At 38.4% G+C, this 26,411-nt stretch overlaps 1 protein-coding gene across 2 annotated transcripts in view; it reads left to right on the plus strand.

Annotated features, from left to right (window-relative positions):
* Window positions 1–23,618, plus strand: part of zgc:111976 (uncharacterized protein LOC553663 homolog) — a 91,369-nt gene extending 67,751 nt beyond the window's left edge. For both annotated transcript variants that reach the window (XM_039753403.1, XM_039753404.1), the window contains 5 exons: window positions 489–607; window positions 5,557–5,761; window positions 16,531–16,626; window positions 22,340–22,442; window positions 23,419–23,618. In XM_039753403.1, the coding sequence (XP_039609337.1) occupies window positions 489–607; window positions 5,557–5,761; window positions 16,531–16,626; window positions 22,340–22,442; window positions 23,419–23,533 (638 nt within the window). In that variant the 3' untranslated portion in view covers window positions 23,534–23,618. The remainder of the gene's footprint in view (window positions 1–488; window positions 608–5,556; window positions 5,762–16,530; window positions 16,627–22,339; window positions 22,443–23,418) is intronic.
* The last annotated feature ends 2,793 nt before the right edge of the window (window positions 23,619–26,411 follow it).

Raw genomic sequence — 26,411 nt, forward strand, 5'->3', positions numbered from 1 at the left:
TTTTCAGATGTTTATATAATACTAAGCTGTGTAAAAAGCTCGGGCTCCTAGAAACCATGAATTCTGGCACTCAATCCATTAATTGCATCAGTTGTGCAGTAGGAGCTAAGCGAGTTTCTCTTTTCTCAGTGGTTTCGTTTTGCCGATGTGCTCGCTTCTGTTGTCTATCATTGACTAAGCAAGTTTCTCCCTCTCTCTCCTTGGAGGTTTCGTTTTGCCGACATGCTCACCTTGCTATTAGCCTGCTAAGCGAGTTTTTCTTTTCTCGGCGGTTTCACTTTGGCATCAGTCTGTTTCTTTGAGCCTCATGCTGTTGCCTCACACTTCTGTGTCGGACAGACACACAATACTTCCACGCATAGACGTTTATATATGAGATTTTGAGCATTAAGGAGGTGCTAAATTGAGCAATCTGAACTGTTGGTTTGTGCCATATTATATGACCACTAAATTAAAAACTAACAATACATTTGTTTTATTTTTTGTAGGAATTTCCATTAATATGGAGCTACATAGGAATATTTTTTTTGAGCTTTTGATAAAAACTGTACTTAAACAGAGGAAGTGTGAAATACAAGATATGAGCATGCAGTCTTATTTTTTACAAGTAAGTGACTTATTTGAATGTAATTTAAATTGCAAATCAAAATATATTGAAAATTGAATATACAGTATTTCACTTCATAGTTGTGTGGGTATGTGTTTTTATGTGTGTGTGTGTGTGTGTATATATACAGTATGTACGGCTGTATATGTACATATATTGCATAGTTTACTGTCAAATAATGCAGAGTGTACGCTACACACACGTACACACTCAAATGCTCCCCTTGCAGGGATTGAACCTCGGACATCAGCATCAGAAACGAAGTCCCTTTACACTGCGCAACGGCGTGTGGTTCGTTTATTTGACAGCCTGTAGATCGGAGTAATTATATTCATTGCATTCGCAGACCAACCACATGCGTTAACTGGTAGGTAACCCCCCATACAATCGGGCAGTCAAGGGGTAAAAACTTTTGTAGAATATGGCAGAACTGTTTCAAATCCTATGGTATCTTCTGCCGGATTGAAATGGGACAAAGCCCAGCTGGGCAGTTGGGGTGTATAATACCTGTCATTAGGCAAAAGGTAGGAGCAATACCTAGAAAGTCCATTGCAGGGTCATTGCATGCTCACTAGGGCCCATTCAGCTGCACAAATGCATTTCTTCTAATCTGAATGTCTTGGACTGTAGGAAGAAACTTGAACATGAACCCAGAACACAAATGCAGCTCGCTCTTATTGCGAGGCAGCAGTGTTACCACTGGACCAACACAAAGTATGTCAGTTGTATTAATGTTAATCCCAACATGTTTACAACTCATTAGCATCTTTACCTGTCTCTGTCAGCCATAGTACTCTTCCAAACAGCATTGTACTGGGCCACTATGTTGCTAAAGAAAGTAAAGTCAAAGCGAACTTTATTGTCATCTCAACCATATACAAGTATACAGATATATGAAATTGCGAAGCTCAGGGTCCACAGTGTAACAACATGAAGTGCAAATAAAAATTTAAATCAAAAATAGAATTTAAATTTAAAATTTTAATTTTAAAATTGAAATTAAAACCCAAACATGACAAGACATTGTGCAAAGACAAGACAAAGAAGTAGCAGCAATATTGACGTGTAGTAAGCAACATGAAAATTGATACAATGTATGGTATTATGCAATCTAGATACATTCATAAATATATTTCATAAATATGTAATATAATAAATAGATATAGATAATACAGAAATTATCAGTGTATGATAATAGTTTAAGACATGTGTAAGCAATGACAGGTCAGAATGTTTCACAGCATGTCAAAGTGCAATGTGCCAAATTAAACGTCAGTATGAGATTTTCAGTTCTGTCCTACATGCACACTGGTCTTTGCAGGAAAGTGTTTTTTAGAGGTGGTTGAAGCAGTGTGAAAGATCCCAGGGGGCAGCATGGTGTTAAGGAGTCTGACAGCTTTGGGGTAAAAATTATCCGCAGATCTGGCTCTGATGCTGCAGTATCTTCTCTTGGATGGCAGAAGTGTGAAAAGTCCATGTAAGGGGTCCTGCACAATGCTGCAGGCCCTGTGGACACTGTATTTGTAAAATATGTCCTGTAGTGAAGGGAAAGGCACACCAATAATGTTCTCTGTTGTCTTCACTATCCTTTGAAGGCGCTTGCGGTCGGATATGTTGCAGTTGCCATACCAGACAGTGATGCAGCTGGTCAGAACACTTTCAATGGTTCCTCTGTAGAACATGGTGAGGATGGAAGGGGGAAGACTTGCTTGCTTGAGCTGCCTCAGGAAGTGTAGTCTCTGCTGGGCTTTCTTCATTAGTGATGATGATGTGTTATGCATCCACGTAAGTTCCTCAGTTATGTGCACACCGAGAAACTTGGTACTCCTAACAGTCTCCACATCTAATCCGTTGATGCTGAGTGGGATGTGGGCAGGATGTGATTTTCTGAAGTCCACAATTATTTCTTTTGTCTTGTGTACATTGAGAGAGAGATTGATGTCTTCACAAATGCAGACAGCTGTTCCACATCTCTGTATGCTGTTTCATCATCCCTGCTTATCAGTCCCAGCACCGTGGTATCATCCACAAACTTGATGATGTGGTTGGTGTTGTGCATGGCTGTGCAGTGGTGAGTCAGCAGGGTGAAGAGCAGTGGATTAAGCACGCAGTCCTGCAGCGCTCCAATGCTCAGTGTGATGGTGCTGGAGGTGTTGCAGCCCATCCAAATTAACTGGGGCCTCTCTGTCAAGAAGTTCAGGATCCAATTGCAGAGGGTGGTGTTCAGGCCCAGCCTGCTCAGTTTTACAACAAGCTTTTGAGGGATGATTGTGTTGAAGGTGGCACTAAAGTCTATGAATAACATCCTGACATATGCGTCTTTTTTTTATCCAGTTGTCCGGGACAGGTGAATGGCAAAGTATATGGCATCCTCAGTTGACCTGTTTTGAGCAGTATGCAAACTGAAGAGGGTCAAGGGAGGCAGGGAGATTAGTCTTTATGTGTGACGTAACCAACCTTTTAAAGCACTTTATGATGATTGGCGTGTGAGTGCAACTTGTCGGTAGTCGTTCAAGCATCTCACTGATGACGTCTTAGGCACTGGTATGATGGTGGTAGACTTGAAGTATGTTGGGTCTGATGACTGGCTCAGAGATGTGTTGAAGATGTCTGCGAGGACAACAGCCAGTTGATTGGCCCATTCTTTCAGCACACGGCCAGATATGTTGTCAGGTCCTGCAGCCTTGCGTGGATTGACTTTGGATAGAGTCCTCCTCATGTCAGTTATGGAGAGACAGAGTACCTGGTCAGTGGAGGAAAGTGTTGCTTTTCTCGCAGGCTTTGCTCTCAACCCATGCGAAGAAGTTGTTCAGCTCATCCAGTAGGAGGCATCACCATCAGTGCTGTGTCAGTTGGGCTTGTAGTTTGTAATTGTCTGAATGCCCTGTCTCTGGTGCTGCTGAATTGTTTGTTAATCCTCTGCGCGTATGCCCACTTAGCTCTCCTTCTAGCACGAGACAGGTTGGCTCTGGCCACTCTGAGGGCGGCCTTGTCTCCAGATCTGAAGGCTGCATTTCTGATCTTGAGCAGCGTGCACACTTCTCTCGTAATCCAGGGCTTTTGGTTGGCAACATCCTTGGTAACGGTAACATCCTCTATGCATTTGGAGATGTAGCCAGTCACAGAGTCTGTGTGCTTCTCCAGATTGATGGAATCACCATCCATAGCAGCCTGACTGAAAATGTCCCAGTCTGTCAATTCAAAGCAGTCTTGGGAGAGCTGAAACAGCACCAACCTGCCACAGTCTGATGTTCTTGTGGGCTGGTTTAGTTTATTATCTAGCTCAAAAACTACTGTGTCATAAAGTGGGATGGTATGTAAAAAGGTACTGTTTAGGTCTGGATGGAATTCTTGTAATGCTGGATGTTATTTTTGTCAAGCAAAAAAAGAATTGTTTACTATAATGACGGGGATGCTATATTTACAGTACATTACCAGGTCTCAATGCCAAGTTGGAATTAGTTGAAGAAATCCAAATTTGATATAGGTGGTGTTGACATGGTCAAATGGCCTGTGCTGTTACATTCTGCATACATGGAATGTATGTACTTACACTGCATAAACCACACCTACATGTCTGAAACCTTTCATACACACACTATATTTAAGTAAACAAATTTCATTTACCCTTAGGATTCTCTTGAAGCTTAATACACGTTTTTTTTTTTTTTTTTAAACCTTTATACGTATAGCTTAATAATTATTCCCCCACCACTAATAAGAAGTACATTGTTTATCCCTTCGGTAGTAATTCCAAGAGATTCTTGAACATTGATCAGACAGTCTTATTTTAAAAGGATAGTTTTAGTTGTTTTGGAATTCTATTCATTTGCATATGAGCACTTCCAGGCACTTTGGTTAACTTGAACATGCTTACAGTAATCCTTTTAGATAAAACCAATCAATAAATTAATATACAATCACTTGTTTGAAATTCCTGAAGTGTGGTGGCTGCTTTATTACCAAGAAGTTAAAAGCCCTCATGGCTGCAATTATTCTAGATGCTATATGAGACCGTGAACCATATGAATGAATAACATTTTTTTTCATGCAACTGTATATCTCTAAGAAAGATCAAAAGAAAAAAAATCATGTTTTCATTATATTAGCGAATCCTTTAAATTGAAAATCCACAGAGGTGGGTAGCTTCTATCAGCCTCATTTCTTTCATTGTTCTCTCCTTACTTTCTTGTCCTGAGAATGCTTAGCAGCTAGATTATCTCCTAATAGATTGTCGTCGTCTTCTTTCTTACTAAACAAACTCTATACAAGTCATCCCTGGCTCTGATTGTTTTCACTGCTTAATTTATTAACCCTTTTTTTAGTATATCAGAGGAAAGATTTCCAAAGCGCCATGTTTCAAGACTTCTTGGGTTGCAATCAGTAGGAGAAGACATTTTCGTTCTACCTTTGTGCTTCATATAATGCTTAATGTCTTTCTTGAGCTTTCATTTTCAAATCAAGAAATATAGTTTGGAGATCATGTTTTATAAATTGGCTTAGGGCTCACCCACCGGGTATGGGATTCAAACCTATGATGTTGCATCAGTGAGACCGGAGTGCTGGGCACAATACTGCTATTGCCAATAACTACTATAGTTTCATACACAAGCTTCTCTGCAACAGTATGCTCATTTAAGCTGTATTATTGTACTTTTTTTTGTATTAAATTTATCATTCTACTAATGGTTATATTTAATAGCTGCTTTTTGTATTTAGTGGCTCCTTTTTCCTAAATAAGGAAGGGCTACTGACTGCTTGGCCCACTTGGTTAACTCTACAGAGATTATGATCTCTTAATCCAGTTCTTTCTTCCTTTTGAAAAGGATGATCATTGTTAAGGTGAAAAAAATCACATTGAGTGTATAACACAAATGTATGGTATCTGGACTTTAATATTATTTTGCAAAGTCTGTGTCATTCAAATGACTTTCACCAAAAAAATTTAGTCTCTTCCAGGTGATGAGGTCCAAAGCTATATCCTTTCCCAGTATGTCCCTGGAAACCAAAAGGGGCCAATGGAAGGTGTTCTTCTTAGCAAAATTCCATTCAGCCATCCAGAACAGGTTCCTGCTATCCTAGAAGTGCTCCGCCATCAGTGTGCATTCAATACCCTGTTAAGCAGTTGTATCTCTACAAACAGGTCTGACTGCGGTAAGCCATGTGCCTTTAATAATAATGCAAATGGAGAATAGCAAACAAACTTGTAGTGTAAAAGGAACTTTAACATACAGTAACCTTGTCAAACCTACTTAATCTAACTCTGAGTCAGCCTGGCAGAGCATCTTTGAGAACACGCTATTTAGCCCAACAAGATTGCCAAATTCCATTCATCTAATTTTTTCCAAAATAAAATCAAGTCCAATTTTTTAAATTACTACTCTGTACCACTTTCGCAATTTGTTCCATGTGGCTATGGTTCTGTGAGTGAAGAAAAACTTTCTACTGTTTTTCTACTGTGTTTATTATGTATTTGGTATTGACTCGAGTAGTTGCTCACATAATTCCATTGTGAAAAAAACACTAACAACTGATTTGATTTGAAGGTTGATGGAACTATTAGAGTAGAATAACACTAAGACAATGGTTTATTAACTAACATGCCAAAAATGGCATTTCAGAAGGCACAAAATGAGGATAAGCTATGGCAGCAACTTACCCAATAGATTCCAATTCTTGTTCATCAAAAATAAGGAGTCCTTTCTTTGTGCCAAGGAATACAACCACACTTACTGTATATTTGGACCTAAATGGGTAAAGTCCAAGAGTCTATGAAATCATTCTGTTGTGTCATGGGGTATGTTAGCGTGGCACATATTCAGTTTCTTGATATGAGTAGCTCTACATATCAATTTCACAAGTTATCTGAATATCTTTATTGGTCGAGTAACCAACCATCATGGCAGCAGTGTACCACATGTGAATGGTCTGTTTCAGAAGGATTATGGTTCATGTCTTAAAGGTTAGGATTATCTAAATACGAATGGGAATTCAGTTTACCATGATGGCTGATAACAATCGAATTCAGAGAATCATTGAAAGTAGAAATGTACCTGAAACTAATTTTCAATAATTTGGAACAAACTGGAAACCACATGAGCTGGTGTTCTCATGCCACACACTTATTACATTGTGAAGACCTTATTTTGCCAATTTTAATGCTTTTGGCATTCTGAAAAAAATGAGCCATTTTCAAACTCCCACTTAACAAAACATACTTGGAGTGCAACACTGGTGGTGGTGATATAAGCAGATGTTGAGAAAGGAGAAAGCCCACAAGCAACTACTTTATGTGGTATTTCTTTCTGTGTTGAAACCTGTATGGCAAACTTCATCCTAGTTCCAGATATCTGTGGTATGATTAAGAGCAGTGATTCTTAACCACTGTCGGGTCGTGGGCTGTCGACAGTGGGTTGCATGTTGCTATTGTTTCTAATGGTAGTGCGGTTGTGGTAGGTTGCCACTCTGACTAGATTCCCCAAGGGGGACAAAGTGTCACAAAGACACTTGCATAGGAAAAAGTGGGTTTCAACACCAGAAAGCTTCAGAAACACTGAGGTACAGCATTCTGACCCCTGTGAGAAATCTAGGATTATGTTAGTCACTTAACACCCCAGAATTGAATAGTATTTTTTAACTAATCAGCAAATGCAAATATTCAGTGAAGCAGCCCTCTTCTGCTACAAGAAATCAATTTCTGGAAGCTGCAAATTATAAAATTCTGTTGTAATATGAATTGATTTAAACCATTAAACTCCCTTTCAATTATTCTATTGAATCCTAAGTATATGGTGTTAATACCATTTAAATATCAAAGACCACTTAATCCTATATCCCTTTTAATCTGAAGTGATGCTTTCATAACATGTTTTAAACAAAAGTGTTCTAACTTCAAATCAATAAATAGCACAATATCCATTAAGCAATACATTGCCTTTCATTTTGCTAATTGGATCCTACTTACTACACTGAACTCTGGTCTCTCAAGATTTTTTTGGTTTGACGGAAACGTTTAGTGCTCTGTTTGTGGAAGGTGGGACTGGCATTCATGGAAAATTTGTGAAAGTGGACATTGTGTAAAGAGTTTAAAAGGAAGAACAGAATCAAGCTGAAATACTTCAATTAATATGCTTAGCTGAGATTGGCTTTCTCCTCTTCATTGACATAAGAAAATACAGCAGAGTCTGATGTAGTATTAAAAATGACACCACAATTAGATGAACGCTAAACCCCAAGGCAAATAGACCAGGGCCATTATAACTCCCAAATCTTTGTAATTATCTTTGTGGTGTTAGATGACATTCCCCGTGTGGAAGAAGTCCTATCTAAGAGTGGATTTAAAACACAATTAAAGTCCCCAGCCATTATAATTTTATGAGTGTTCAGATTTCGGAATGGATGCAAATTTTGCATAAATTCCTTATCAACATTAGGTGCATAAAAATTAATCAAGATCTTTTTACAGTTAGTTAAGTCTCCCATGACCATTACATATCTCCCTTCAGGATCCAATACTACATCTGATGCTACAAATGGGACTGTTCTATGTATGAGAATTCCCACACCTTTAGTTTTCTAGAATGGAACATTTAGCCAGTCCAGTCTTTTTTGCAGCCGGAACTGATCCTTGTTTAGTAAATGGGTCTCCTGTAAAAATACTATTTTAGCGTTTAGACTTGTAGGGTGAGAGAGTACTTTCTTTCTCTTTTAATTCGTGATTCAGGCCTTTAACATTCCAGCTCATGAAGTTAACTGTCCCATCATGGAGACATTGATTCTGAGTTTTTGATGTCATTTTATAGTCTTAACTGGAAGTGAGACAGCTTCGGCCTTAATTTCCTATTTCCCCAAGAGTTATTGCCATGCAGCCTATTACGTTGGTAGTTATAATTCTAAAGATTAAAAGGATAGATTAGGTATAGATCAAGCCTGCTCTCTTTCTCTCCAACCCACCCTTCCTTTTTGCCTCCCCACGTGAGGCTAGAACCCACTTTACACAGTCCCGGTCCTCTGACATACCCAGAGACAGAGCACGTCCAAAGCAACACAAGCCCCCACGCAGCGGCGTTTTAGGGTTAAAAACTAGAGATCTATTACCAATATAATCTAAAAAACTGTGCACTTACAATATATATAATCTTCAGCAATCTTAGTGTATTAAGATAATACACCCGGATAATAAACCTGGGGAATGGTGTTAGAAAGTGGTCCAGAATAAGCATAATAAGTCTTAATGCAATAATAGCAATAACAATAATCCAAGGGTATGATGTTGAACTGTCTCGTTTAGGGTAGAGAGAAAATAATTAGCTAATAAAAAAAAAAAAAAAAAAAACTAATTAAGCACAATAAAACATAAACAGATAGCACCCGAGTAATGAGTGATAATGAGAATATATAATGATAAAAACCTGTATTTTAAACAAATAGATCAGACAGTAGATTAATTCTTGCCATATCATTAACAGCCATGACTCACTATTATGTATCAGAATAGTCCTGGGATCAGCTTTCTTAATTCCTTTTCTGCTTCTTCCTTGCTAGTGAAGACATAGAATTGACCCTGCAATTCCACTTTCAGTTTGGCAGGTTGCAAGAGGCTGTATTTGATGTTGGCTTGCCGTAACCGCTGTTTAAAGTTGTAGAAGGCTGCGAGTTTAGTAGCTGTTGCTGGAGAGAAGTCAGGGAAGATACGAACGTGGTTGTTTTCATATATAATCTCTTGCTTGTGTCTGAGGAGTGCCATCACCTCTATCTTAAATGATAATCTTTCAAAGCGAATAATAAAAGATCTAGGTCTAACAGTATTTGATCCGTGTACGCATATAACTCCTACCTCTAAACTAACGGATAGTTTTTATCTTTTAGTCATGAGTGTACTCAACAGCTGCTCATTTAAGATTTAATTGTAGTCCCAATTGCATTTAACTCACTTTTATGCTCACTATTTTTGTAAATTATTTTATTAACCGTTTGATGTATTAATTCTCTGCCATTGGAGATGCATTCTCTGCCACAGTTACACATGTAAGCAATTTCAATATACTCTATATGTGTGATGGTACTTTACTATTACAGTCACTAATCTGTAAGGAACATGCAGGTAAGAATCTCTTTGTAATAAATGAATTGAGATATACCAAAAACGATTTAAAAAATGCAATTAATTCTTTCTGATATAAAAGTTGTGTAATGTATCACTGGCTTAAGTTGTGAAAGATAATTAAATGCTCCATCAGACTCCAGAATGTTCAAATTATTTTTAAATGAAATTAATTTTAAATTAAAACTGTTGGCTTTCATAATTTCACAACCTTTTCCTTTCTTGCTTTTAAGTTTCTATTAAATTCACAAGCTAGGCAACAATCCTTACACTTGGCACATTAGAAATATTAAGTATTCTTATACTTGAGCTTACTTTATTAAGTAATTAAGATGAAAAATAGGTTTACATTCTAAATTACTACACTGTCTTTGCATTTGCTACATTTTTGTCAGTTTCCAAATGGATATGAAAATAATTGGGAGTTTATTCCAAGAGTCAGTGGCCACCATTTAATAGATGTAACATATTTTCCTGATGGTTGCCTTGCATCTAGACAATTTTTTTATGCCCATGTGCAAGTAAGACTTTCACTGTACTTTGTACAGTGTGTTTTTTTTTGTTTTTTTTTTAAAAAAAACAAAAAAAAAACAAAAAAACATGACCATTACTGTGACAAAATACTGCAAGTGACCTTATAGATCAGGGGTTCCCAACCTTTTCTTACCCTGTGACACGTTTTTTGAAAGATTTCCACCCACTCTGTTTCATTCAGTAATTTGGGTTTATACTTCTACCTTAATAAAGCGATTTGACAAAGGGGAAATTTTAAAATAGTCTAAGAAATCATAATAGCTGCTCCTGTTAGGGGTTGCCACAGCGGATCATCTTCTTCCATATCTTTCTGTCCTCTGCATCTTGTTCTGTTACACCCATCACCTGCATGTCCTCTCTCACCACATCCATAAACCTTCACTTAGGCCTTCCTCTTTTTCTCTTACCTGGCAACTCTATCCTTAGCATCCTTCTGCCAATCCATATACCCAGCATCTCTCCACTGCACATGTCCAAACCAACACAATCTTGCCTCTCTGACTTTGTCTCCCAACCATCCAATTTGAGCTGACCTTCTGATGTACTCCTTTCTAATCCTGTCCATGCTTGTCACAACCAATGTGTCTCTGTCTCCTGCTTTCTGGTCAGTGCCATCGTCTCCGACCCATATAATATAGCTGGTCTCAATACCATCCTGTAGACTCACTCTTGCTGATAACTGTCTGTCACAAATTACTCCTGACCCTCTTCTCCACCCATTCCACCCTGCCTGCACTTTTTTTTTCTTCCACCTCTTTTCCACAATCTTTACTCTGTACTGTTGATCCTAAGTATTTAAACTCCTCCACTTTTGCAAACTCTACTCCCTACATCCTCCCCATTCCACTGACCTCCCCCTCATTTACACACATGTATTCTGTTTTCTTCCTACTGACCTTCATTCCACTCCCCTCTAGAGCATATCTCCACCTCTCAAGGGTCTCCTCAACCTGCTCCCTACTCTCACTACAGATCACTTATTTCAAATTGACTAATGATGAGCAGATACTTTAACAAAACACACTGAGTTGATGAGAACAGTTAGTTGCTTGAGTAACGCTCGGGTTTAACGCTAAGGAGGCTATATAACAGAAATCTTCGCAACTTATTGGCCGCAGCAACCCTGAGCATATGGGTCAGCAGTGTTCTCCCTAGCGTCTTTTAGCCGGGCGCTCGGCCTGGCTAACTTAATTGAGCGCCCGGCTGTCATCTTGCATGACATTGCACAGGCAGATTAATAATCTGCAGAGATGGCAAGGGACGAGCAGGCAGGTTGGCAAATACTTTAGAAGCAGGATCACAAGTGGGAGAGGCACAGAGCGGGATACAGTATTGCCGATCACTAAATTCTGAACAAGCTAATAGCGGGGAAGAGGCGCAGCAGAGTTCACAAGCAAAGAGTATGGGGAGGTGGGCTTTCGAGAGGGCGCTGTACATGGTAATAGCGGTGGCGTAGCAGCTTAATACAGCAGCAAAGAGTATGGGCGAGAGGGGGCTGTACATGCTAATAGCAGAGATGGAGCGGCAGCTCACAAGCAAAAAGGATGTGGAGGTGGGCGGGCGAGAAGAGGATTGATTAAAAAAACGAACTAGTGGAACAACCTGTCAGAAATCAGAAAAAGGGTGTCAGGAAGTGACATCTCTGTTCTCAGTGTCAGTGCAGTCTGTGTTCTTGTTCAGTACATAGCAAACCAATATATACTGCATATGTGTATGGACACCGTTCTCATTCCCTACCACCTTTGCTAATCATTCTTGAGGCAGATTGAAGACTTAAATACCAGCTTAAGTGAAAAATTAAAGAAAACGTACTAAGTAATTGCAACACAAAAACTAACAATCAGTTTTAATGCAAAAAGAAGAGAAGCAGCGGGCTGCTAGGGTGGAGAAAAGAAGAGCTGCTCAGGAAACAGCAAGCACATCGGCCTCTGAGCAAACAAATGCTAAACAGAGAGTATGAAAACTAGGAATGCTCAAGTTAAGCATTGCACGATACTGCATTATCGTGCAGTACGCTGTTATATATTCAAGGCATTCATAGTCTGAATCACAATCTGATTGTATGGGTGGTTACCTACCAGGTAATGCTTGTGGTTGGTCACCAAGTCGGCTAACATCCATCATATATAGTGCATCCGGAAAGTATTCACAGCACATCACTTTTTCCACATTTTATGTTACAGCCTTATTCCAAAATGGATTAAATTCATTTTTTTCCTTAGAATTCTACACACAACACCCCATAATGACAACATGAAAAAAGTTTACTTATAGATATAAGTAATAGGTCTAAAAGAGGTCAGAATTAGTTTTGTATCAACCTGCAACATGATTGATGGCAAAGCGGAGACTATAACCAACACACTGTGTGAGACAATGGACATTCTAGGATTGAAAACTGCTAATATAGTTCGATTAGGGCCAGATGGAATGGCTGTTACGATTGGGAAACAGAAAGGTGTGGCAAAACTGCTTAAAGATAAAATATTTGGACTCTTTGTCAACTGCCACTGTGTAAAACCACCGATTGGCCCTTGCAAGTGCCCAAGTAGTAGCTGCTGTACCTTATTTAACAAAACTGAATGACAGGCAGGCAGCTGTTCTATTTCTTCCAAAATTCTTCAGTTAGGATGGCTGGTTTTTAACAGAAATCCAAAATACTCTGAACATTACCCAGATTGAGCTGAAAATGGCCAGTGACACAAGATGGCTGGCTGATGACTTTGTAGTACAGTCACTACAACCGTGTATGATGAGTGCCATAGCTGTGCTGAAAAGGGAGGCCACTGAACGAAATGACATCAAAGCTGAAGGATTAAGCAGATGTATTAAAACCATACAATTTTTGTTTCCTCTCTGATGATGCTTTCAGACATATTACCTTTGTTGTCCAAACTATCTAAGGCTGGGCAAAGGCAAGATGTCAATCTTACCGAAATTGAGTCAATTTTGCACCCCACAAAAGACACTCCTGGGAGATATTTTCAAAGCCTTCATCATTGTTTGGCAGAGGAATGGTCAGATCTCTGCATTCTTTATACAAAGAGTGAGGTAATGTCATTCAAAACTGCAATATATGATAAATACCTAGAGACAGTTGTCAAGCCAGTTATTTCCAGCTTTTCAAAAGTTTTCAATGCAGAAACTCACAATTCAAGTGAATCTGCTGAAATTCTTTTCGATCATTACTCCAAAGTGGTAGCCCTCCAATTTTAAAATTTGAAAGTAGCAGGCAAGAATGGACAGTTGCGTCCAAAAATGATCAGAAGTCAATCATACAAAGACTTCAGTCCAAAACAGATTTTACTAAAAATGACGACATCAGAGCTCTCAGTCGTTTCCAAATTAGCCAAACTAGCTCATATTGGGCTAGTGATCCCAGTGAGCACAGCTGAATGTGAAAGGGGTTTTTCTGCCTTTTAAAAGGATCAAGACATGTTTGAGAAATCACATGAATCAAAGCACACTAAATAATCTCATGCTGATCTCCTTGGAGGGCCCAGATCCTGGGGACTTTGATTATGGGAAAGCTGCAGGCAACTGGGCCTCTAGGAAGAAAAGAAGAACAAATATATTTTACTGAAGACCCCTTCTGCATATGCAAGTTGGCTTTGAAGAATATTTAAAAAAAAAAAAAAAAGAAATTTCATTAGGTTTCCCATACTTTTTTTCATTGTTTTCACTTTTCTTCCTGACAGCAACAATACTTGTGCCTCTTGGTTTGTCATAACAATTTTTATTTAAAATTTTTGTTAGGGTTACCGGATCCTGAATTTGATACTTCTTAAATTTAATACAAATATTCTGGTATAAGTGTCAAACCTTAAAGTCACATTGAGCACTGGAAAATAATTAATAATAATAATTAACAAATAAAAATAGTGCACATTTAATTTTCCCCACCATCAAATTTCCACATCCCGCCCCACCCGGCTACTTTTTCCTGCCACCTGGCTGGAAAAAATTTCTGGGGAGAGCACTGGGTCAGTAAGATGTATTCAACCAGATGTATAAAATTTAAGTATCTATTAATTTTTGGTATCTGCTTATCCAACTCTGGGTGACCTGCAGCTAAGCTTGTTCAGCACCATCAAGCACAAAAGAGGATCCAGCCCTTGACGAGGTGCCTATCCATCGCACCAGTACTTGCCAACAGCCATTTTCTGTATGTATGTCAACAAAGACGTAATAAAAAAATTAACAATTCCTCACTTTTTATAGTAACCAGCTGAGTTAGTCAGTGTGTTGGCCAGGTGAGAAAGTGGAAACTGAAAAAGTAATTACAAATAATATACTATAAAACCTTTTGAATGTAAAGTATTCGTGGCAGAGCGATGGGTGCTGAGGAGGCCTCTGTCAATCATGGAGAATCCACTGAACAGTATCATCTCCAGACAGAGGAGCAGCTTCAGCAACCGACTGCTGTCACTGTCCTCCTCCACTGACAGACTGAGGAGATCGCTCCTCCACCACACTATGTGACTCTTAACTTTTACCAAGGGGTGGAACTGAACATTATACAAAGTTATTGTCGGATATACCTGCATTTTTATCAATATTTAATATTGTTTTCTATCAGTATGCTGCTGCTGGAGTATGTGAATTTCCCCTTGGGATTAATAAAGTATCTATCGATCGATAGTTTTGGAGTGCTTCCTTGTACACAGTATTCTAGTGTTTTTTTTCTTCTGATTGAATCTGTATTTCATGGTTAAAAAGGCCAAGATGCTTTCTGTGGCACCCCTGCAAAAGAACCACCTCTTTCAACCCTCACAAACATGTGCAGTTTTTAATATCTGGAAAAAATTTGGAATTAACTTGCTTAGAGATCTTTATATAGACAACATCTTTGCATCCTATGAACAATTACTTTCCAAATTTAACTTTCCAGCTACACATTTCTTTCACTATCTTCAAATCAGGAACTTTGTTAAACAGAACCTTCCAGATTTTCCTCATCTTGCACCCTCATCCACGCTGGAAAAATTATTGCTCAATTTCAAGGAGTTAGACTCCATCTCTACAATATATAAAATCCTTTTACAATCCCTTCCTTTCAAAGATCCAAGAGGACACTGGGGAAAATGATCTCTCAATTAATATATCAGAAAAGGAGTGGAAAGTAGCAATGCAGAGAATTCACTCGAGCTCCATATGTGCAAAGCATACAATTATACAACTCAAAATTATATATCGAGCACATCTGTCTCGACTAAAACTCTCCAAAATGTTTCCAGGACATGATCCAACCTGTGAACGCTGCAAATTAGCCCCAGCCTCACTAGGTCACATGTTCTGGGCCTGCTCCAAATTAACATTATTCTGGACAAAAATTTTTAATTACCTCTCAGACAGTCTTGGACTCAATCCCTCCTAACCCATTAACAGCTGTGTTTGGGGTTCTTCCAGAGGGGCTTAAAGTGGAGAAAGACAAACAAATTGTGATTGCATTCACTACACTTTTGGCACGCAGACTTATTCTGATAAACTGGAAGAACCCAAACTCTCCTCTTTTAAGTCAGTGGGAAACTGATGGGTTATATTATTTAAAATTGGAAAAAATCAAATACTCAGTTAGAGGATCTGTGCAGACTTTTTCAAAACATGGCAGGATCTAATCAGTAATATTTTGAAATGATTTTATAAAGCACAGAGAATTTGTTGATTTAGGTATTTTTAAAAGCCTTAAATTTTACACCGTTTGGCTTGCTCTCTCTCTCAAGGGTGGGGATCGATCTGTTCTTAGCATAATTCTTTTTTTTTTTTTGTAAAAACGTGATTGCTATGTATTGATTGTAATAAAATTAATAAAAAAAAAAAAAAGGCCAAGATGCTAACAAGTGTACCACAAACCACCTAAGTGGCATGGTTTCCTCGCTCAATAGGTCACATGTTGGGAAGGTGGTGAACTATATGTCAAAAATCTAAACTATGGTGCAGAAGTGCTTGTGTGTCAAAACTCAAGTCTGTACATAAAGAACAAGCAGATACAGTATAGAGATGTAATGGCCAATTAGGGGTCTCATTAAAAATGGCAACTGGTTAGAGAGTCCATTTACATCCCCTATGGCAGGCCACATTCAAGTTCGAAAGCCACCTGCCTGAGGAATCAGATTAGTAACAAAAAATTTTTTCAGCAACTGACCATGAATTTGTATGATTCAGTTTTGGCTGTTACTACCAGTAATTAAAATGTGAAATTTTATTAATATAATTTTTTTTTGTCAAAGAAAATACCTGAATATTTTGTACTGAAGTTTGCATTTTGGTATTCTGTCTTGTGCAGCAGTCCCTGGAGCTCGGCACTTTGAGGTTTATCCTTCATCTGATATGAGCTTCTGTATCACCTTTGAGCATCCCACCATGGTGTCTTTAGCAACAGGTATGTATTGACTAAATCCTACACAATATTGGGGAAGGGAGGGAGGGGAGGATGGCAGCTGTATAATTAGAATCTAAGGTCGCATTCACTAGTTTAATTTTGACAGTGAACTGGTCCCAATAAGGGCTGGTTCTTACCTTACACCCGATGTTCTTGAGATAGGCTCTATCCTTTGATTATGTAGGCATGGAAATGTTAAGTATACTATTAAACTTTTGACTTTTTAAGACCATTAGCCTTATAAATAATGATTTTTGCTCCATTCCTGACATTAAAATATTTGCTTTTAACAGTCTTCCACAGATAGCATGGATAGTGTAAACATATTTTAATTATTCCATGTCCTGCGCTACATGTACCTTCAGTGCCTTTCCTTTGTGTTTGTGTGTTTCTCAGTCTCTCTAAACCTTGCACTCCCTTTCTTAAGCATATTCATGTAAAGACTGCTTCTCAGACTGTCATTCTTTTTGAGACATCTTTCTCTCCTCCTGTCTACTTTTTATATTTCCCATCTTTAAAGGCAACTCTTAGTGTGCCTTGCATGTTTTTACTCCTCCTCATGTGTCTCTCATACTTGCACTTCCTGTTTCGATTATTTCATCAAAGCCAACTGGCTAATCCAATTGCTCTGAGGGACTAGAAATGCACGCACGCACACACACACACACACACACACCTTTTAATGTTTTATTATATAGTACATGTAGATTAGTAGAGGATTTTGGGATGAAAGACGTGCCCTGATGAGTTTGCTGTAGTTAGCAGTGATAACTTACAGCTGCAGGAGACTGGGTTCAGTTCCTAACCTGTTTGCAAGGTGGTCTTGTGTCAGTTTTGGGTTTTACTGCACAGTTGTTTGTGTTTCCCACCTCACAACTCCAAAGTCTTTGGCATGAATCCTAGCCCAGCCATTGTCTGTGGTTTGTATTTCCTCCCAATGCCTAGGTTTTTGTCAGAGGAGCTCTGACTTTCATCTCGTATCCCAAAGACATTCATAGTATTTGATTGGCAAATCTAAACTGGCTTAGCAAGACTATTTGCCAGTTAGTGGAGCCTGTGCTTGACTATCGTCCCAAGGTTTGCTTCTGTCCCACACTCAGTGCTACAGTAATGGGTCCTGGTCTCCCTGAATGGTGAACTGGATAAGCAGGTTAAAAAATGGACACATGGACAAGGGCCTCTTCTCATGCTCCAAAGACATGCAGGTGAGGTTAAATGTTGACTCTAAATTCTCCTGGTGTGAGCAAATGCCAGCGTTTATCTGTGATAAGCTGGTGTCCCTTCAAGGGATATTCCTTGTCACGCAATAAATAATTAGCAGAGGTGGGAGAAAACGAGGTGACATACAGAGCTGATTGTTCCACACAAAAAAGCACCTTTTAAAAATATTTAGTGAAAAATTAAGTGTAGAATCACAAGAAATAAACTATCCTTCTGCAACAAGTGGTCAGATATTTCCTTAAAAGAGTAAAAGGCATAGTTTAGCATTTTATTATAAAATTTGGTTAACATGCATCAAATGAGTCATCCAGGACTTGGCCGGATGGTAGCTGGAGATCCAATGGTACAGCAGGGTGTTAATGTTTCATGTCAGTCCCTTAGATCAGTTTAGTTCTGTGCTGTCGTGCCCAGTCCCACCAATACTTTGTTTCTTGACTTGTTTCCCTCCTACAACCCAAAGTCGTGCAGACTCTTCTGTCAAATAGTCCTGGGATGAGTTTGCTGCTGGCTTGTTCCTTGTTTCCATTCCTCCACTTTTAAATAATCTGAACTAGGATAAGCAGGTAATGGTGGGTTGATAATCGACAGGGATAGAATATACTTTATACTTTTCTAACTATTTAACATTTTTTTTTTTTAATGTAGGCAGTCAAGCCTATCATCAACTCCTGCTGCTTATTTTATGAAACTGCATTTTTGACCATTGTATTAAATCACTGTTCTCTTTCAGCAATATGCATTTAGTACTAGGGTGCTGTACTGTGTTAGCCATTATGAATGTAGTGAAAAGCCAAGCAATATGACACCTTTTTATTGGCTAACTAAAAAGATTACAATATGCAAGCTTTCGAGGCAACTCCGGCCCCTTATGCTTGAGCTTTGTACTTTCGTTTAAGAGCATAAATGAAGCAAAAATGGAAAACATTTTAGATGGGACAAGGCAGCAAATGCAGCTCTGTTTAGGAAGTCATTTTTAGCAAACTAGTTTTATACATCTTGTAATGTAGGGTGCTAAGTTAAGGACATTAGTTGCTTCATTTTTATTTAAATCTACACCAGTCAGCCACAACATTTAAACCACCTGCCTTTTATTATGTAGGTTCCCCTCGTGCCACTCGAAACAGTTCTGACCCATCGAGGCTACGACTTCTGAAGGTGTCCTTTTCTATCTGGCACCGAGATTTTATCAGCAGATCCTTTAAGTCCAGTAAATTGCGAGGTGGGGCCACCATGGATCTGACTTGTTTTATCCAACACATCCCACAGATGCTCAATCACAATGACATTTACCTGCATTTGTATCACTCTTTAATTTAATATTGTTTATTTTTATCAGTATGCTGCTGCTGGAGTATGTGAATTTCCCCTTGGGATTAATAAAGTATCTCTATCTATCTGGAGAATTTGGAGGCCATGTCCACTCCTTTGTCATGTTCCTCAAACTACTCCTGAACACTATGTACAGTGTGCCAAGGCACATTATCCTGCTAAAAAAGCCATTGCTATTGGGCAATACCATTGCCATGAAGGGGTGTGCATGGTCTGCAATGACTTTTAGGTAGGTGGTACGTATCAAAGTAACCTCCACATGAATGCCAGGACCCAAGGCTTCTCAGCAGAATAGTGCCCAGGGCATCATACTGCTCCACTGGCTTTCCTTCTTTTCATAGTGCATTCTGCTGCCATGTCTTCCCCAGGTAAATGTTCGTGTGTATACACCTGGCCCCGTACACATGACCTAAAAGAAAATATGATTCATAAGACCAGGTCACCTTCCTCCATTGTTCCATGGTCCAGTTCTGATACTTGCATGCTCACTGTAAGCCTGGGAGTGGACAGGGGGTCAGCATGGGCACCCTGACCAGTCTATGGCTATGCACCCCCTAGGCAGCAAGCTGTGATGCACCTTTCTTTCATGGCCAATGTTAAGTTTTCAGCTATTTATGCTACAGAAGCTCTTGTGTGGGATCGGACCAGACAGGCTAGCCTTCTCTCCCTACATGCATCAATGACCCTGTCACTGGTTGTCCTTATTTGGACCACTGTTGTAAGGTGCTAACTGCTGCATACCTGGAATACCCGACAAGACCTGCCATTTTGGAGATGTTCTGACCCAGTAATGTAGTCCTCACAATTCGGCCCTTGTCAAAGTCACTCAGATCCGCACAGTTGCCCATTTTTCCCTCCTTCCAACACATCTTCAAGAACTGACTGTTCATTTGTGGCCTAATACTTGCATATTCCACCCCTTGACCGGTGCCACTGTAACAAGATAAAGTTATTCACTTCACCTGTCAGTGGGTTTAATGTAGTGGCTGATCAGTGGATATACTTGGTTTGATACTTTTAAACTGATTTGAGAATGGGTGGAATAGTACTTGCACATGTATGACATAATCACTGCAATTCTTTTAATCAGGTTATGTGGAGGAAGAGGCTTCCCCAGCAGTACTGGGCCCAAAGCAGCACCTAAATAAGGACATTATGCCAAGTCCATTGTAAGGCATTAGTTTGTCAGACAGTCAGTCACTTTCTACCCTACTTTGTCCTGAACAGGGTTGTGAGGGTGCTGGAGCCTATCCCAGCCAGCGAAGTGCAAAAGCAGGAACAATCCCTGGACATGGCGCCAGTCCATAGCTGGGCAAACACATATACACACACCCCAACCATACACTAGGTGTAGTGTTGTTGACCCAATTTGGACTTTTCCATTAGCCTAACTGAGACAGCTTACGGTTGTGGAAGCAAAACCAGAGTAACTAAGAAGAACTTCCACAAATACTGTGGAGGAAATTAATAAATCTAAGGTTAAGCATAGCAGTCAATGTTTGTTCAAATTGTAAATACCTGAGTACCAGACACCAATTAAGTCTCACTATTTTTCGGAGATGCAAAGTTTTGTGGCTGGCGCTTTCCATACTGTAACTTTCTCCTGTACAGAACAGAAACTCGCTAAGCTGATTACTATACAGGTCATTCTTATTATTTGTTGAAAACATAAATTGCTTTTTGCAGCTGCATGTAACTGTAGCCTGGAGTCATATAGAGTTCACAGTAAAGTAAGTTAATAATCCCATCAATCAATATGGCTAAATACTGTGCAGAAAAACATGACACACAAGGAAATTTGCATAGAAGAAATCCAACAATGTAAAGTTAGCATGCAAACCACACAAATGGCAACCAGGCTGGGATATGAACGTGGTCTTCTGAAGCTTTGAAAAAGCAACACTTTGTGACTAGGCTACCCAGGTCAGTAAAACATTAACATCATAAAAGAGTTCAGCCATATTTACATACAGTAAGCAGTCTTAGATGGTTACAAGCAGCCTGTCCCTACCTTTTAAGTATAACAACAACAACATCATTTATTTATATAACACATTTTCATACAAATGATGTAGCTCAAAGTGGTTTACAGGATGAAAAAAGACAATTATATAAGAAAATAAAATTAGGCAACACTAATTAACATATAATAAAAGTAAGTTCTGATGGCTAGGGAAGACCAAAAAGCAGCCTGTGGACTGGCGGTAAAACTTAATTGGGAGATGCCAACATGATGTTCCAAAGACTTATAAAAATAATAAAATTAATATTAAACAGTTTACTAAATAATGTGGACCACATTTGCAAGTCAGGAAGCATTTTGCATACTGTATCTTGGGATGCAAGGTGCAAAGAAGAATAAAACATTCACAGATACAAGTTCTCTTTGAAAAAAGTTGAGTCGGTGTACGCATAACTGGCACATTTCTAATGCTACATTCACCAACGTATATACAGTCATGGCCGAAATTATCGGCACCCCTGGAATTTTCCCAGAAAATGCACCATTTCTCCCAGAAAATTGTTGCAATTACAAATGTTTTGGTATACACGTTTATTTCCTTTATGTGCATTGGAACAACTGGGAAAATTCCAGGAGTGTCTAATTTCAGCCATGACTGTACATGGTAACTGTATTCTTCACTTGCACCTTGCAGCTACTGAGTGATACCAATTCAACCACAGGGTGGGGTAGCTCAGGCACCTCCTTTTTATATTTTCCTGCTGCCTCATGGAACTATTGGCTTTAGTTCAAATACTATGGTTGTGCGTAATCTAACCTGGATACTGTGTATTTTTTCATACTTGTGCTTAAAGTGTGAATAAAGTTATTGGTAGTTCAAGAATGTGTCTGTGTGTGTGTCGGTGGACCCTGCAATGCGCCAACCATGAACAAAGCCTGGCCAGAGAGAGACATTATTTTAATTAAAATAAATAATTAAGGGGAGATTAATTACCCAACTTTCCATTAAACTATTTCTCTCACAAGTGATTAACCATAACATAGCTTAAATGCTTGAGTTTCCACAGAGGTGAACTACTACATGGGTTTATTTTGCAAGCAGGCTGACGAAAATGACTGAAATCCGAAAGAGAAATAACAGGAGTGAAATCAAAACTAAATGCAGATTTTGTTGTTTTTTTTTTTAAAATATATTTTCAGTAATTGTGAACGTAGTCAGCTCAAGGCACATTCATGGCACATTCTATAAGTCGGAAAAAATGGAAGCATCAATGGATGATTTTATTTCAAGGGTTCTTCAGCGGTAAGTATTCCCAATTTCATCAAAAACATTTGCCTAAAAATGTGGTTTTCAACGAGGATTTTAAAGTCCCTTTCTCCTCTTTTGTCACACGTAATATGGGACTCTGCATTAAGGCACTGACCTATAATGGAAACTTTTACATCGTGCTAGATGGGGGGGAAATTATACATTTAATTTGAGTAAAATCACTTATCTTTCAAATGAAAATTGATATTTTTGTAACTACTAAATCAAACATGCCAATATTTAGCACTAGATGCAAAGTACTGCTATCGTATTTATTTTTGTCCAGAAATACATCTTGTTGTCTTCCAGTGCTTTTATCACTTTGTGTGCAACTTCCTCTTATATATAAGCTTCTTTGTGAGTGTCATCTATATTTTTCTATGGACTAAAAGTTTACTCTTTTTTTTTTTTTATATATAAAAAAAGTTTGTTAGGACTGGCTCTGGATTCATTGAAAGCCAAACTGAAATAAATGGACTTGGGTATTAGTAGGATGAGTGAGTCTGCTTACCAAATGCACCTTATTTCCCCCAGATCAAGCCTATAATGTACACTTAAATGCACCTGTTCAAACTATTAAGTACAACTGGCCTACTGAGTTTGTGATTGAGAATTAGGCTTTTCTGAAACGCTTTCATTACACCATACATCTTTAGGTGACTTCAATGGAAAATTCTCTCCCTGCCTCCCATATAATGCTTATTTTATATATAGCTAGCCTAGCACAGACTGACTCACTGTTCCCAGGAACTGTGTGCCCCAAAAGTATATTCCTGCTGCCCTTAACCGGGGTATATGAATCAATCTGAATTTTCTTTTAAGTTTCTTATGCTACCCAACCAACTTACTCTGTTTACATGAACTTGCATTGCCAGCATTAGAAACCTAAAAAAAAAAATATGATACATGATTGAGTGGACTTGCATATCAACCTTTGTCAGATTTTTTTTTTTTTCTTCCCCTTCTGCAGATGCATGTCCATCCCCGTCACTATGAGGGCCATTTGTAGAAAAATGCACAAACTGAAGAGTGATTCCCTTGTTGAAGCATGGAGTCCATGCCAACCTGAAGCCGCAACCAACTAGCTGTTCTCACGTTTATCATTCGTTCCATACTACTTCTTACTCCTTAAATATTTGAAGAGTAATATGAAATAAAATTTGCCTTGTGCTTAAGGTTTTTTTTACTGTCTTGGTAAATACAGCATCTGTCATCTGCAGTAAAGTGGATGTATAAGTGGCAAAAATCAGAATTAGTATTTTCTTAATGTAAAGGATTATAAATGTGTAAATTGAGACTGACCAATTTAGTCTCTAAAAGAAGACACCAATTTGTCACATTTTTTCATTACTGATTGAGCATTCCTGAAATGTAGGCACTAAGGTGCAGGGGGCCTATCTGTAAGATCCATACTAAAAGTTTGCTTATGTTCAAAAGGCAAACGCTCCATAAGCACACATAAATCAGATTTTATAAAACTATGTGTATGTTGTGTGCCACCTCAAGTTCCTTTATAAATCTCACATCAACTTAGAACAATGTGTTTGTGTATGAACTTTTACCCACTTCTACTTTTGAAAAGTCGTGGGTTTTTTTGGAGTATTTTTTACCCAAATCACCAAAAATTTGCCCATGTTCCTCTGTAATCTTATTACAAACTATGGAAGAACAGAGGGGGAAAAAGGGCATAAAACAAAATTCAAGTGATTGTAAACTTGAGTAATTACTAACTGAAATGGAGAATCGCAAAAACATTCTTTTTGTTGGTCTGTCTACTGGAGTCACAAGTAAAAGAAAAAAGAGGTGGTGGGGCAACTAAGTAGAGCAATGTGCCATCATGCAGTGCACAGCATGAATTAATGCAGACTTTATGTGCAGAATTGTGATATTATGAACCACCTTATTGAACTTTTTTTTTTTTAATTTGACATTTACTTGACAAACTGATTCTATGTTGCAACTTGTGAAAATCTTTATATCAATGTACAACATCCAAATGTTTCTGAAATGCAATTGTGCTTAGGCCGTCCATGTTTCTGTGCTATGTTGTGCAGCACTGCACAAGTCCTCACAATTCAGTAAACTTGTATGGGGCTGTAGAACACCATGACACCATTTCAAGTACTGCCCTCTACCTTTTAATTAACCAATGGTATATTACTGATCACATGCAGGAGTGCTATGCATTAGATCTCCTCTCTTGTGGTGTATCCACTATCAGTTTAAAGAAAGATTATGCAAACTTTTTAGAATCTACTAAACTTAACTGCAGTCCTATCAATTACACTTACCAATAAGCCAACCATCTATTACTATACTATTTGATAAAATATAGGAATCGTGGGTTGAATTGTGCAATAAGTCACATTTGAGCATCACATACTTTGTACATTAATGAAAGTGCTTTCTGTTTAAAACAGCAACTCCATTCTGTGACAGTGACTTTATCACAGCATGTGATTAATCAATTGTGCCAATTAAATTAGAAAAATCAATCAATCAAATGTCTGACTAATGTGGCTTTGAGGTGACCCAGAAGAACTTGACTTTTTTTTTTTTTATTATTAAATCTAATAGTAATGTGGGAAGCAGACTGTAGGGTCATGCCGTGTTTAATGGTTGGACTTCATGGTAACACTGTTCAGCCTTAAGCACACTCAGTTTAATATTCGTCCATTGCTTGTATTTTACCAATTTGTCTGTTTTTTTTGCTATGGGTGTTTCCTCCACTTATCCCCTTTCTCACTTCTACTCCTTAAATGCAAGAACATTTCTCCACATGTGATGGAATTGTCCCACTGTCACTCCCAAATGGCTGATGTTTTAAATTCTCTCTCCTCCATGCTCTGTCCAAATTGTCTCACCTCATGATTTCCTTCTTCTATACCTTTCCACACTATCTCTCAGCCCAAAACAGCAGAGGTTATTCTCTCAGTGTACCATCTCAGCCAAATAGACACTTGGCTGAAACCTTCATTCTGTGTCTGTTGACTACTGGAAGTCTTTTTTTTCTATATCCTAACTTTTTTTTTCTTGAGCTCTCTGCAAACCTCAAACAATGACTTTGTCACCTGGTTTGCGGGAGATTTGTTATCTGGTGTCTAGGGCTGATGGGAACTCTTCCTCTTTGTTGGCCTTTTCTTTTTTTCAGTCGGGCTGGTCCAGTACACTTTTAAATTTATCACACAGATTTCATTTAGTCACTTTTGCCAATTGTAATTTGGAATATTACATTTCTTACAGCAGTGGCTCCTAAACTCAGTGATAATTGATAGTAATTGATCGCAATAAGATGGTCTTTTTTTTATTATTCTGAATTCAGAAAAGCACAGCAATATTTTAATTTATAAAACATTTTAGAAATCTATTTTTGCCATAAATTTAAATAGTTAATTCTTGTTTTTCTGAATATTCTGTCCTTTTTTTCTATGTAGTTGGATCCCTTCATTATATGCCAAGAATCACAACTGAAAACAAGCACAGCAGAGTGATGGGCACACACAGAATGATTAAAAGGCTGCATCAGACCATCCAACCCACTCATTAATAATAATTACATAACCAGACCACCTGAAAAAGCAGAATGAAAATCTGGATTACAATATTTAGTTTAAAAAAAAACTCCCCAAAATACTGGGCACTAGAAGCTCACTTAATTTGGGAAGGAGACCAATTAAAAACAAAAGTTGGTTGGAATAAAAACCTGCTGTCTCAGTAGGTACCCAAGACTGAGCTATTTCCTCACTAAGTTGGAGTCAGGTGATTTAATTTTTTTTTGTTACTTTATACATGCTCATTCTTTCTTTTTGTATTTTTTTTAATTCAATTAAATACAAATCTGTTCCTAAAAATAAGTATTCCTATGCAAAACACATCAACTTGATTTGACTTAACTCAAAAAATCTGTGGCAGATGTTTCATTGCAAATCAGAACACTTCATAAAACAGGACAAGCAGAAGAAA

Source organism: Polypterus senegalus, chromosome 5 (genome assembly GCF_016835505.1).
Source record: "Polypterus senegalus isolate Bchr_013 chromosome 5, ASM1683550v1, whole genome shotgun sequence".
Classification (NCBI taxonomy): domain Eukaryota; kingdom Metazoa; phylum Chordata; class Cladistia; order Polypteriformes; family Polypteridae; genus Polypterus; species Polypterus senegalus.